Raw genomic sequence first — 14725 nt, 5'->3', positions numbered from 1 at the left:
ATGAAGAGTTAACGATGGGGGTAACCAACACGCTGACGACTGCAGAGATCCAAACCTCCACGGGCATTAACATCAGCACAAAAACCTTGTGCAGGGAGCTTCATGGCTGAGCAGCTTCTGCATATTGTCCACATATTGTGTTTGAATGCAACTAAACATCCATCAACAAAGACACTGAACATCAGTCAGTGAAATGGACTTGTGTTTCTATTTTTTATGAACAAAATATTGTATGTCACATACATTTTGTACAAAAATAAAAGTACAGAAGGGTGAAAATGGCACCTTTGAAATGTTTGCAGTGAATGCACAGATAGATTGTTAGACTCAGAGAAAAGGTTGTTAGAGAGCTACATGCTCTGTTTGCGTCTCTTCACAGTGAACAAGGCGGTGTACATGGTAGGAAGTTACGGCCCACGCGCAGAGGAGCAGGAGTTTCTTTGCCCGATCGATGAGGCAGCTAAAGGCGCGATGTCCCGTGGCCAGTATCAGATCAAGTCCTGCTTCACTGATGATGACAAGAACGTCTACTTATCCTGGGAGTGGAACCTCAATATCAGCAAGGACTGGAATTAATCGATTGGGAGTGTGTGTGTGTGTGCGTGTGTGTGTGTGTGTGTGTGTGTGTGTGTGTGTGTGAGAGAGAGAGAGAGAGAGAGAGAGAGAGAGAGAGAGAGAGTGTGTGTGAGAGAGAGAGTGTGTGTGTGTTAGAGAGAGAGAGTAATAATTCTGCTCTCTTTCCTTCTTTCACGTCTATTCTTCATCCCCTCTTGTCTCTGTCATCTTCATTTCATGAGAGCTACCTTGCAGTGGCCAAAACAAGAAGTTTTCTAACTCTTCTCTTCCACCTTTTCCCTCCTTTTCCGTTTAGTGCACTACATGCAGGCCTCCAGAAAACCACGAGTGACTGAGACTTTTAGAAAAGACAATGCCCTCTTTCTCTGCTATTGTTCAGAGTTAACCACATGCTGAAATCTCCCTTTCCGCTTGCTTTCAGTTCCTTCCTCATGGCGCATGTAGGCAAGTAATGAAAGGGTGTTTAATCCGTTCAAGGCACAAATCCAATAAAATATAAACATGGCAAAATTGTTTTTATAGCTGAAGGGAAACAAACTCCAGAGACTGCTGTTGTGTCCAGTAAGTAAGGTGGATTTATTCTTTTTTTATTTTATCCTTATAGAGTTAACTGGGACAAGATGTCCTGAACAGCTTGCAGCACACGTTAGAACAGGGTTTTTTTATAGCAACATCACAACAACAGTCGCCTCTAAGTGCTTTATAGTGTAAGGTAAAGACGCTACAATATTAGAAAGGAAATCGCACCAATCAAACAACCCCTATGAGCAAGCACTTGGCCACAGTGGGGAAGAAGAAACTCACTTTTAACAGGAAGAAACCTCCTGCAGAACCAGCAGGAGGGATTTTGAATTCACACATCAGAGCATTTCAGGTTTAAAAAGCAGAGATACAGACAAAAGTAAAGATGAGAGGGGCAGGCACATGCCGGTGATAGAAAACGTTGTTTGGTCCATTCACAGAGTGAACTCGGCAGCAGGGACAGCTCATCGAGGCAATTAAGCACCAGATTAGCTGAAAAAAACTCAAAATCACAAAGTGCACCTGTGGTACACTTTCCTCCTTAAAATTAGGGTGACTTACACTTCAAGATCGTATCTCACATTTCTGCTGCAAATGGTTGAGAAGCAACTGCAGAAATATAAACAACTCAGAACCAGTTTAGAGTTTTCATCTGTTTCTAAGTAATACAGCAGCTGATGTCTGGGTGTCACTGGGTGGGAGAGAATAGGTGTGCTTATAACATGTGGGTTATAACAGTGTTATATACCAGTGAGGGACAAGATCATTGTTTACCCTGTCCAGCCCTGATTTAATAGAATAGAATAAACCTTTATTATCCCACGGATGAGAAATTTCGGTGTTCGGTGTTTAACATTGTACGCTTTAAGGATAAGAGATTTTTAGGTAGTAACATTCTTTCTTTCTTTCTTTCAAGTTTCAATTTTTTAATTTTTTGGGACCAACACAATTTTTTAGTGCACATACGATTAGAGATAAAATTAGAGATTTTAACAGATAAATACTATTTATAAGTCTAATGTTACTTGTAATTGCTACCAGGGATAGGGTGGGTTAGAAAATAGCATAATCAATCCATTACATCTTTTAAAAAAAGAACACTGTTGGTTTTTAATCATTTTAAAGAAAAAGCCTGGGGAACTGAAAGACAGATCGCCTGTGGTGTGCCTGCAAATGTTTTTTAAATGCAGCCAACAAAGTTAAAAAGGGACAATTCAGTTTCAAATCATTATTAAATTAATAATTAAATACCTTTAAAGGTTAGCTTATGGCAGATTAGCCTGTAGAGACTGGAGCAGAATTAGCACATGTGACAATGTGCTCAGTTTTTTCTCATTTAGCTGAAAAATGTTCCCAGTGATAGCTCAGTAAAATATAACATCAAACACTCACAAATATAGATCTTTGAACAGTTGGCTATGGTGGGGAGGAAGAACTTCTTCCATCCACCAGGACCAGTTGGGAGTAGGAGAAAAGAAAGTAGGAACAGCACATATTTAGCATCACCCTTAAACATCTGTAATAATCTTGCACAAATGTAAATTGGCGCTATTTGTCGTGAACAAATGTGGGTACTTTGTATCAAAGTTTAGGAACTGTAGGTCCAAAATTTCGTCATTTTAAAGATACTGAAACAACAGGCGTCACAACCGTACCTGCTCCCAAAATATAGCAAACGTAATTGTGCCTCTGAACTGGCATCATACACTTAGAAACCCACAGGGCATTACTTGGAGTGAGAGACTGTGGCAGCAAAATAGGATACATTTTAATTAGGTGCATTTAGATCATTTAGATTCACTGACACTGTGTTTGCTGTCTTTCTTAACATCTCAGTTTTCTGTTTTCTCATATGTTTTTTTTTTCTGTTTTCTGTTATTGATTATAACTTTTCACATATTCTCTCTTCCCCTCATAATGGTGCGTCATCTCTCCTAAACCCAGATTACGCTCCAACTAAAAAGGCCCGACCTTTTTGCCTTCGTTTTTCATACACATGCTGTGTTTTAACTTTTGTGTTTGCTATCGAAGCGCCAGTTCTCGCGAGACTTTGTGGCATGTTTTATTTGAAGGAGCAGACCAATGAACGACTGGAACTGAACTGTGTATATTGTAGAAAGAGATGCATGTAAGTCCTTAAGGATTTGATACGCTTATGAACTAAATTAAACCTTTCTAAACCTCTCTCTTATACCAAGGACGTAAGATGTGAATAATATTCAGCTTTCGAGCTTGAATGTGAGAGCAGTAAATCAAGGGATAAACTGGTGTCCCTTAAAAAATACGTAATATCATTATTGTGTCAAGTCTTTGGATATGATATTTTCATTGTAGCTGAACATATTGAACTCTGAAGTACCATTTGAGTGAATCATCGTGGTCTAAGACTAACTGTAAATGTTGGCTTGTTGGGTGTTGCATGGTTTAGCAAGATTCTCTCTTTCTTTTTTTAAGGATTTAATGTGATTAAAAGAAAAAAAATATTAGCGATGCGATATCCAGATGTCAGTAGTGGTCGTATACTGCGGATACAGTATTTACGGGAACCATTTGTAAGGCACGGATAGCAGAAAGGAAGAAAAAAAAAAAAACGTTTTCTGGATCTGATGCCTCAGCCTGTAACAATCAAGTGCTGCATCTTTAAATATTGGTGTCAAATCTAGTATCCTGTATCTTTTAATAAAGGTAATTCAAACCGAGCTTTTCGTTTGTCTTAAACCCAAGTGTGCTTTGCTCTGCTCATGTATTTTCACAGGACTCTATGCGATCGTGTTGATTTTTTCCAAACATGGTGCTGTTCTTTATGGCCAAACATCTTCACTTTAGTGTCGTTTGCCTAAAGGACATTGTTCCAGAAGTATTGTGGTTTGTTCACATGTAACTTTGCAAACATAAGCCAAGCTAAAATGTTGATTTTAGAGGAGCTTTCTCCTGGCAACACTTCCAAACACGCCACACATTCTTTATCTAATTATACTGTCATGAACTTTTATATGCTAACTGTGGCCGGCAGAGATATAGCTGTTGGATTTTTTGCAGGTTCCTCGAACATTTCACAGTCTGACCTTGGGAGGAATTTGCTGGGACACTCTTTGGAAGATTGTGGAATTGTCAATGGTCCAGACCAGCAAACTGCCAAAGCTTCTCCGTTCAGAGTTTCTCACACTTCCTGATGATCTGGGAATCAAGTGCATGTTATTAGCAGCACCTGGCTCTTACTTACTCCTTAATTTATACAAAAACATTAAGGGTGTGAAACTCATTTTCACAGGACTGTAACAGGGTTGGGAAATTAGAACAAAACAGCCTTTTTTGTGCAGATTTAGTGCATTATATTGATTTGATCTTGAAAACACATGGCAAAGTTTAAAGAGGAAAAAAAAGAAGGACAGGAACACATGCCTGATACCATTTTTAATATACATAGAGGGAACAACATGGCCAGTAGGACCTCCAGAAAGTACAGTGCTTCAACACAGCTACATAATTTTTTTCTTCTCTGAAACACAGAGGCGCTAAATGGCTCATTACAAACCCCTCCAAGTATAAACGCACTTTAAATCCATCTTCAAGTATCCATGTCTCTGTTTCCTTACTGACACTTTACAGCTTCTTGATTTTTGTTGGGCAAAATGACAAGCAGTACAGTCCACACTATTTACATATGTAAGATGGCCTCGCTTGTCTGCTTATCCATTCGTGAAGCTTCTGTCACGGTTCATCCCTGAATCAGTCAGTCACGGCGGTGGTGGTGTTGTTGCTGCTGAGGGCCTGCTCTAGCAGGGCTCGCTGGGCGGAGGCAGGCAGGTAAAGGAAGGAGTAGACCAGCGCCAGCAGCAGCAGAGCCAGCAGCAAAAGGAGACCCCAGTCCGACGTAATTATAGGCTCATCACAGCGAGCCTGCAAAAATGACTTATTATGCATGGTGGAGAGGCGGCTTAAAATTCTCACGGCAGTCTCAGAAAGTAATCTTACAGAAATAAAAGCAAGGTCAGAAAAATTACACCTTTCAGAGTTGGTAAAAAATGAATACCGCTTATATAAGCTGTGTCCTTCACGCTTTATCCAAATGATATAAAATAAACGGTATCTACACAGCCTGCCTTGTCACGTCTCTGAGCAAAAAAAAAAACACAACAGTTTGAGAAAAGACCTGGAAAAATGCTCGTATTATGGTCGGCAAAGACTTTTGCACCAAACTCAAAGTGGTGCAGAAAAGATCAAAACAGTGCTAAAAAGAAAAAATACATCCAAGATAGAGAAATCTGGTTAGAAATCAAGCAAATCCAGAGCAACAAGGAATCTTTAGATATCTTTTTTCACACAATCCACAGTAAGGATGCTGAAAAACTTCCTCTTACAATATAAGTATTGATGCTTGCCTCCTGCACAGTGTCTGCCAGCTCATCCTCTCTCATCTGACTGAAGCGTTTGTGTTAGTGCCACGTGCATCTGTGTGTGAGCATGTGTGCCTTCTTATCGGAGTGCATGATTTGCTATGACATGTTATGAAACAATAACCAGAAAAACAGCATCACAGCAGCACGACTGAATCCAATTCTCCAGCATTTGACTCAACACACACACCAATTATATAATAAGTCTTCATCCTCTTAGCTCAACCACATTATTACCTGTCTGCGTTCAGGGATTACTCTCTGGAAGAGCCTGTGCTTTATTCAACCAATGTGTTTCAGCACGTAATGTTCCAAAGAGTCTTCACTTACTATATTAGCTTTGGACCTATGAGGAGGTCAAAGCGTGACAAGATGGAGAAACGTTTTCGCTTCAAAATTCATTTGACATCTCTGTACTTTTTTCTTCACCCCATCTCTGAATCTGAGCCCTTTGTCTTCGTCATCTCGCACGTCCTTGCTCAGGTGCCCTCCGATGCCCCTGGATGTGCCGGGGCAGACTTGAACAAAGCACATAAACAAAACGTGGCATTTCATTACCTCAGCTACCACACGCTCACAATACTGGATTGTCACATGGACCCGTCAGATTAAAGTCCCGAGGTGAAGGTGAGGGATTATGAACATCACAGTAACTGCGGACTGACCTGAAACGGTACCACAGGGCAATAAATAAATAATAAAATGAGACAAATGCAATAAACATAATGCACTCACTCCAGTCCAGATGACAAGCTGTTTGATTTGTAACTGTTCAAAGTTGTCAAAAACTAAACATCAGGAAGCTTCTTCCTCACTCTCTTCGCTTGGCTTGGCAATAAAATCACAGGTGAACCGATAGCGTGCCTATAAATAATATAGATGCTTTATCTAAAATACCACATCTTTAAATCCTCTGATGAAGGACAAGTATTTCCCATTCATTCTCTCTACTCTTTGTGCAGACGTCTTGAGCTATTCCTGATTTCTTTATAATTTATTTTACTTCCAAGGAGCCAGACTTTCTTATCATTTATTAAGGCAGTGGTTCCAAAACTTCTTTTGCTAGGGCCCCCTTTGTTTTACAAGAAAAATGTTCGTGCACAACACATAATTTGTTCCCACCTCTGTATTTGATTCTTAGAAAAATACCAACGATAACACAATTTGACAGGAATAAAATATTATTTTTGCCCCAAAAAGCTGATTCACAAAGAGCTGTTAGCTGAAAACTTGACATATCCTGGCCATATGTGCAGTGGATCCTTGATAAATTTGAGAAAAGTGGACAAGTGATGGATGAGAAAAGCAACAGCGGGCTTCTAAAAAATATCTGCGCCAGCTGAACTGTATTTGAAAGTCATGTTCTTAGGAAATAGAAAGACATTCAGACCTGATTCATGACCTGAGAAATCTGTCTGTTCACTTGAGCCATCTACTGTTCACTGAAGCCTCACCATAAATGGTCTCTATTAGAAGGGTGGCTATAAAGAAGCCACTTTTAAAGAAGGGAAACAGGGAAAAAAGTCTGAGGTAAAAACCCAGCACACTAGAACTGGACTGAAAGACAACAGGTCTGAAGGAGTGATGAATCCAAACTAGAAATCTTTGGTTCAATGTGTAGGTCAGGAGAGAGTAACAACAGGCAGTATCTACAGGATCTTGTTGAAATTATGAACACAGAAACGTAAGGTCAGATATTGATCCACCACGCATCCACCTGGAAAGCGTCTGATTGGCAACAGCTTCATCTTTCAGCATGACAATGATCGCAAACACACATACTGTGCGGTAAAGGCATACCTGGATAGAAAAAACACACAGTCAGACACTATCAGTCATGGATTTTCCTCCCCAGAGCCCGGACTTCAACATTATTGAAGGATTGTGTGATCATCTTGATAGAGAACAGAACAAAAGGCAAAAACATCCAAAGAAGAGCTTTGAATGTCCTTCAAGAAGCCTGGAGAACTATTCCTGAAGACTACTTAAAGAAATTACAAGAACCCTGCCTAAGACAGTTAAACCTGTGTTGAAGAATAATGGTGGTATTATCAAATATGGAGTTTCACGCTTGTTACAATTGTATAAAGTGATATCTTATATACTGTATTTCTCTGTATGTTTTAAAAGATCTCCTATTTCAAATTTTCCAAGCAAAATATGAAGAAATACGGGGTGGTTTGAGACTATTGCACAATACTGGAGACTTTTAATCCTTGAACAAAGTAAACCAGCAACGAGGTGAATCATAAAATGTTTGTAAACGTAAATCGTTCATGTATGGTGAAATAAACACCGTCATACACGGGTGGTGGCGCTGTGCACCTTTTAAGCTAGTCTGATGACCCAAAACACGCACGAAGAAGATGAAGCGCATGCGCAGTGCAGTGCGTCACAAGCGGCTATGTTTACATCTGTTGAAAACATTTATCACTTTTTGGGTCCTTATTAACGGTAAGTTTTCCGGTTACATTAACTATCATAAGAAAGCCATATAACCGGGCTTTCTTATTCAGAAAACATATTTTATCATACAACACAGGTTAGTTGTCTTATGCTAATAGCAAACCACTAGTTAGCAAATCAGCGGTGCTAACTAGTGGGCGCATGATTTACTGCCACACGCGCAGGTGGATGGGATGCTCTAATGGCCAAGGAAACGTCCTCGAATATAAGACAGGCTACGGCCACCGGTCTGTTCTCCTCACAGCCATAAAGATGGTTTGGCGCACTGCGGGTGAGACCTCTGGAGGCTGTCGCTTTTTTGATACTATCCTTTTAACTCCTCCATTCTGGGTCAAATCTGATCCTTTTTTTTTTCTTTTAATTTGATAGCAGTAAAAATAAATAATTAAACATGAATGTTATTGTTTTACCCTGAAATTCGATGCCTTTTCCGAAAGTTACACAAAATACGCAAAATGAAAGTTGAATCACAAAAATATTGTTGTACAACGAGGCTATTACGGGTCAAAATTGAGCTGTTTCTTTTCAGATGAATTTCAGATCTAAACCTGGAAAACTGTACATGTCAGGTCTGTGTGTATTTCTTATGGGAGAGCGCTGACAGAGGTGAAGGCAGAAGCTTGATTCAGTCATGAGAACTGTCACATTTGCCCAGTTTCCCAGAGAGACAGGCACCTGCTGGTTTTTAAAGGATCGTGGAGGACTCTTCAAACAGTGTAATAGTAAAACACCGTAATTTTGCACATAAGGAGTTCAAACATAGGGTGCCTTGAGAGATTGTACCTTGACACAGACACGAGCATGGTAGTAGGTTGATGAGCCCTGTTGCATCAGAGCAAGGTTTCTGGTTTAACTCCTGCAGGGCTGTTCTGCATGGAGTTTGTATGCTTGACCAGCTCTAGAGGTACCTGGACTGAGTTTCCATCAGGTCCTCAAGCTTCCTTCCACAGTCCAAAAACATGCATGTCAAGATAAAGTGCTGTATGACATGCAAGGTTTCTTACCACTGCCTGCTAGTTTATACTAATCCAGTTTTATGCTCTATAATTTATTGACTGTTGAATTAATATAAGTGGCAGCTATGAGGTTTTTTTTATACTGGTGAGAGGAAAGTCTTTAGTACTGTACTTCAAATAAACCCTCAGTGAAATGTGTCACGACAGCAACTTTGTCACTGCAGGCCTGCAACGCTTGTGCCAGTTAATCACTGCACACGATGAGCACGGAGCCCGCTAGCCTGGAGAGCCTGCGTGTACTGTATCACAGTGATGACTACATCGTGGTGGACAAACACTGGGACATCCGCATCGACAGCAAGATGTGGTACGAGAAGAACACCGTACAGGCACAGCTTCGCCACCGCTTCCCTCAGCTGGCTGACCCACGCACCTACTATGGATTTCGGTCAGAATGCCTTTACTTCCACTCCACTTGTCAGATGTTCTTGGTAGCAGGAGTAGTCTTATTGTTTTCCTCGTCTCTCACAAGGTTCTGTCATCAGTTGGATTTCTCCACAAGTGGAGCTCTTTGTGTTGCCCTGAATAAAGCTGCCGCTGGCCGGGCTTACCGCTGCTTCAAGGACCGCACCGTGACCAAATTCTACCTCGCTCTGGTATGGGCCGCAAATACAGTGAAACACATGCAATTGTGTTCTGACACTTTAATGAATTTAATGAGCGGTTTTTTGTTTGTTTGGTTGGTTGGTTTTTTGTGCTGTTAGAGTCCCTTAATCCATAGCATAATTACTGACAAAGATAAAATATTTTTTATCTTTCAGAATTTGATAAATGAAAATAGAGTAAAATAAAAATGATAACAGGAAATAATATAATAAGCGTAAAAAAGAGATAAGGATATACTGTATACAGTAAGTCAGATGGCGCATGGGACATAGAAATGTACAAGATCTGCTGGATAAATTAAAACGAGCTCATGTAAGCACTTATATGTGAGGAAGAATATTTTAAAATTGATCCTGTACTTCACAGGAAGCCAGTGCAACGATTTAAGAAGATGATCTTCTGTGTGCCTGTCAGGGGTCTAGCAGTTGCATTTTGAAAGAGCTGCAGTTGTGTTATAAGCGTTTTGCAGTAATCCAATCTGGATGTAATAAAAACATGAATGACTTTTTCTAGTTCAGAATTAGAAAGAAATGGCTTAACAGCTGCTCTGATCTGTGCGTCTAATTTAAGAGAGGAATCAAACAGAACAGTTAAGTTTTTTTTTTTCTGAGGCTTAAGAAATGATGCCAGCGATCATTATCTGAAGTGATAGTGGAAACTACATGTCATGTCTAACATGTCATACCGTTCACTGTAATACCGGTATAATGTTGGGCAACGATAAGAAAATGAAATATCGCGATAGGATATGGGTAAAACGCGCATGCGCAGTGCCTTTGTTTTCATACGCACATGGCGGAAAAAGCATGGCGGCGACAGATAATGAGAAGGGCAAAAGTGGATCGTTGAATGAAATGATTGAACCAGAACTGGTTTGTAAAAATGCTGCAACTTCAGTGGTGATGAACTGGTTTAGCTTTCGTCCGTCAGATACACAACAAAGCACTATTTTTGGTAGAGCATGCTAGCGGGCTGTCGTTATTACCGTGTTTTTCGGAAAATACGGTACACTTAAAATCAATCCTTTGATTTTTCTGAAAATCGACAGCGGCCCTTATAATCCCATGTGCCTTATGTATGAATTCTGGTTGTGTTTACTGACCTCGAAATGATTTTATGTCGTACACGGCGCTCGAAAATCTGTCAAATGCTTTAGTACGACTTTGCTAAGCTACGAACCCGCACCGTCGGAGCATGACGGCTATCGTAGGCTGAAGCCTCGCGGAGTGATACGTACTGTGCTTCAACATAACATTAGGGCTGTGTGATATGACCAAAATCTCATATCCCGATATAAGAATTCTATCGTCCGATAACGATATAAATCACAAAAATTGAACATTTTCTGTAAATTCTGTGAATCTTGAGCAGCTCGACTTGCGTGAAGTGTTTCCAGCTGCGTTGTGTAGCTGGAGTTGAGTGTTTTAACCAATACATGAAACGATACATTTAACGATACATTTAGACATAAGTTGTAAAGGCCGCTGTTTTCTTTGTATTTATTACACTGCAGGGAAAAGCCTGTTCTAACGTTTGAGTCTAAGGTTTATTTTTTAGCACCTGACGGCTCTTTTTTACTTCTCATCCGTAAATACTCTGCATACTGTTTCACTTGATTCAGTTTATTTTGAAAAGTTTCAACAGGATCTTGAGCTTTATTGTGAAAGGTTTATGTGGAAATTAAATGAGCAGACACGCGATGGTTTTACCGTCGTTGTTGCTAATGACAATGCATAAACACAGTCACTTGTCCGTCCGTAGTGTGGTTATATTAAATATAAGAGAAAGAGAAAACTTCAAGAAATTAGTATAGTCACTACAGTGACCATCAAAACAATGAAAAAATATTGCTGTAAACGGTTTATTTTGCGACACCACGCAAACAAACGATAGCGTAAAATGAAACGATAGACGTTTTTATATCATCATCCCGAACAGCCCTACATAATATTACCGTATTGTGTGTGTATAACCTCTTTTTAAGTTTTGTGGATATTATACACGGTTATGCTGAGGATATGTCGGCCAATTTCCACTGGAAATGCCTTATGGTTAAACTGTCACCAAGGATTTGCATTTGCACGGTTAAATTTTTATATAGCTTTAATGCACATAAAAACCATCTCCTTGTTTAAGTGAAAATACGTTGATGGGGTTTTTTGTGCACTAATAAAGTTGTGGAGTTGTAAAGTATTTTGTCTAGTGTCAATTATATCGTCAGTTATATCGTTATCGCAAATTTTCAAAAGTATATCGTGATAAATATTTTTGGTCATATCGCCCTGCTCAAGTGGAAACTGTAACTGCCTGCTGAAAAGTGGATGAATCACTAAAGTTTCAGTTTTATTTTAAGGTAGATGTGAGGCTTGGCAAAAGAAAACAAAAGAGGAAGAAGGCCATGAACCGGCCACATTGTGGGTCATCAGATTCAGGCTACTTCCCTAAACTATTATGAGTAAGCTTAACTAACAGAACCAAAATTTCCAGCTCAATTAATGATTAATAGGACCTGACAAGTACTGCCGAGTTAAGGTAGAGCAGGCAGAGAGAGAGAAAGAGAGCTGACCTTCTGTTCTTTGACCAATCAGCACGAGGGATGAATGAGAGAGGAAGGAGAGCAGGTTAACAAGGATTACAGAAAAGAACAATAACCAGATGATGGATGTGCGGGTGCTCTGAGACACGTGTCAGTGAAAATACACTTTTTGCTTTCCAGATACGTGGGGCGGTCGAAGGAGAGACGCACACTGTGGACTTCTCCATCGGCAAGAACTCCACGGAGGGAAAAACACATATGATGTGTGTTGAGGGAACAGAAGGTACTTAAACTTGGCTTGGTTTGAGTCTTGTGAGTGTGAACAACAATGAGTAGAGACTCTGACATTTATTCCATCTGGACATCGTGTTGAAAGTAAATCATTAATTTCCAACAGTTGTTTGAATTATATTCTGTGTTCTTTCCTTCTGTGGTCAGGTTGTGAGAACCCCAAGCCTTGCCAGACTGAGCTCTTAGTGTTAGAATATGGGTTATATGACGGAGACCCTGTTACCAAGGTGCTGCTGCAGCCTCTCACTGGTAATTGCATTTGTTTCAAAGGACAAATGAAGATTTTCTTCTTGCAGAGGAAAGCCCAGCTTCCATGTAAAGATGGCAGTGCCAGGCCTGATTTTTTTGTGTGTGTTTGTTTGTTTGGTTTTTTTAACTGTAACATTCATTTAGAAAGAAGCAAACACTTCCTAAAAAGTCTCCCTCCCGCTGCCGCTCAATTTTCCTTTTCTTCTCAGGTCGAACCCACCAGTTAAGGGTCCACTGCAGCGCTTTAGGCCACCCTATTGTCGGGGACTTCACCTACAGCTCGGGAACAGACAACTCCCCGTACCGCATGATGCTGCACGCACACCTCCTCCACATTCCCCTCGAACCTCAGCCACTGCGCGTCACTGCTGGAGACCCTTTTGTCCCAGCGGTTGATCCCAAGTGGCTCCCGCAGTGCTCATTAAGGACACTAGAGGCCACTGTGGAGGCCCTGATACACTGCAGGGAGGAGGAGGACAGGAAGATTAAAAAAGAAGAGCAAGAGAGAGTGAGAAAAGAAGAGGAGGATGAGAGGAGAAAACGAAGCAAGGAGCAGAGCACCGAGGAGGAGAGTGAGGAGCAGAGGAGACAGTGCCAGCAGTGGCTGAGTGAATGGGCTGGAGATTGATTTATTATTACTATTATTATCATTATTACTTTTCATGGGTTTCGCTGTCTCCTCGTGCATGTTGAGCATGCATTTTATTTGAGTGTCCACATCTGTTTCATTTCAGCTGCATCTTGGTGGTTTAACTCCTTTACGTTCTCACAAGTTAAAATCACAAAAAGACATGTGAGCATAGTTTATGCTGCACTACTGGAATGTCCACACTATACCCACTGCAAGCTGCGAAACAAGTGCCTTGCTCAAGGTCAAGTTAATAAGAGTTCCTTGTTGCTTTTTTAATTTTAATGTGCCAACATTATAAGAAATTGGCCTTTTTCTGAACTACAAAAGCAGATGTTAATTTCTCCCAGGAAAAAAAACTGTTTTTAAACTCGTGTGATTGGTTATTTATGATACAAAGCACTGACATGCATGAAGTCCCACATGAAACATACTGTATCTGTAAACACTGCTCAGCATCCTACCCAGGACTTTAATGTTTGTGGGCAGTTTTACAGCTTTATGTCTGTTTTAGTCCAGTACAAATACCCTCACTTGCCACTTTGTTAGGTACACCCATTCAGCTGCTCATTAATGCAAATATGGGATCAGCCAATCGCATGTCAGCAACCCAATGCATGGCATAGGCACGACAACATGGACAGAAAGACCTGCTGAAATGCAAACTGAGCATTTTAATGCTTTGGAAGCAAAAATGGGCCCACTCTGGTACTAGCAAGGTGTATCTAACAAAGTGGCCAGTGAGTGTACAGAGCACTGATGTGGTGTACAAAGTTCATCTGTCCACTATTTTTAATAATGGCATGAAAAAATTCTATTTTTCACACTATTATTCTACAATTTTGGGGGGACTTTCCCCCTTAAAATCCCATCAAGTACCACAAACACCATTTGAATTTTAAACTAGTATATATGATTAAAAACTTGGGATCAGCTTGGGATTATGACTTTGATTAAGAAGCAAGGTTTGAACATGCCAATAAAATGAATAAAGTACCTGGATGCCTGATGTGTTTTTTCCCCTCACTTCATGTTTGGATCCTGCTGATCAAATATATGGAAGAGTTGTGTAACAGATGAAATCTAGAAGTGTAAAAAACAACAACACTGCGGACTGAATTGTTAGATTTGCAAATCAGCACAATTTCAATCAGTGAAAAACCGTGTTGTGACACAAATGCCCTTACACCCCAACAGTGGCGTGTCCAGCGGGGTGGCCTGGGGGGCACAGGCCACCCCCCCAACCAGACTGGCCACCCCGAAGCTAAAACACTAAAATTGAATGAAATATCAAATGTACGATTATGGTTTCACAGTGAAGCTCAGATATCCGAGGGTAAGTGAATGCAGCACCGGCTTCTGCACTATGAGCATCATGTTAGCAAAGGTAGGAGAGCCAAGCACGAAAGACAGCACTGCAGAAAACATTTTTTCAGCA

General features: G+C 40.5%; 2 protein-coding genes across 2 annotated transcripts in view; both read left to right on the top strand.

Moving 5' to 3' along the window:
- Window positions 1–3797, top strand: part of arhgdig (Rho GDP dissociation inhibitor gamma) — a 32492-nt gene extending 28695 nt beyond the window's left edge. The window contains exon 6 of the mRNA XM_006798030.3: window positions 380–3797. Within this exon, the coding sequence (XP_006798093.2) occupies window positions 380–576 (197 nt within the window). The 3' untranslated portion in view covers window positions 577–3797. The remainder of the gene's footprint in view (window positions 1–379) is intronic.
- Window positions 3798–7860: 4063 nt separating this feature from the next.
- rpusd1 (RNA pseudouridine synthase domain containing 1) lies at window positions 7861–14283 on the top strand. Its single transcript, XM_006798029.2, has 6 exons — window positions 7861–7949; window positions 9142–9365; window positions 9450–9573; window positions 12300–12402; window positions 12558–12659; window positions 12869–14283. The coding sequence occupies exons 2-6, from the start codon at window positions 9178–9180 to the stop codon at window positions 13285–13287; spliced, it is 936 nt and encodes a 311-aa protein (XP_006798092.1). The 5' UTR covers window positions 7861–7949; window positions 9142–9177; the 3' UTR covers window positions 13288–14283.
- Window positions 14284–14725: the final 442 nt, after the last annotated feature.

The sequence above is a fragment of the Neolamprologus brichardi genome, chromosome 4, assembly GCF_056152115.1.
Source record: "Neolamprologus brichardi isolate AB-2024 chromosome 4, ASM5615211v1, whole genome shotgun sequence".
NCBI lineage: Eukaryota > Metazoa > Chordata > Actinopteri > Cichliformes > Cichlidae > Neolamprologus > Neolamprologus brichardi.
Note: the sequence above shows the minus strand (reverse complement) of the source record. Positions and strands in the feature narration are given on the sequence as shown.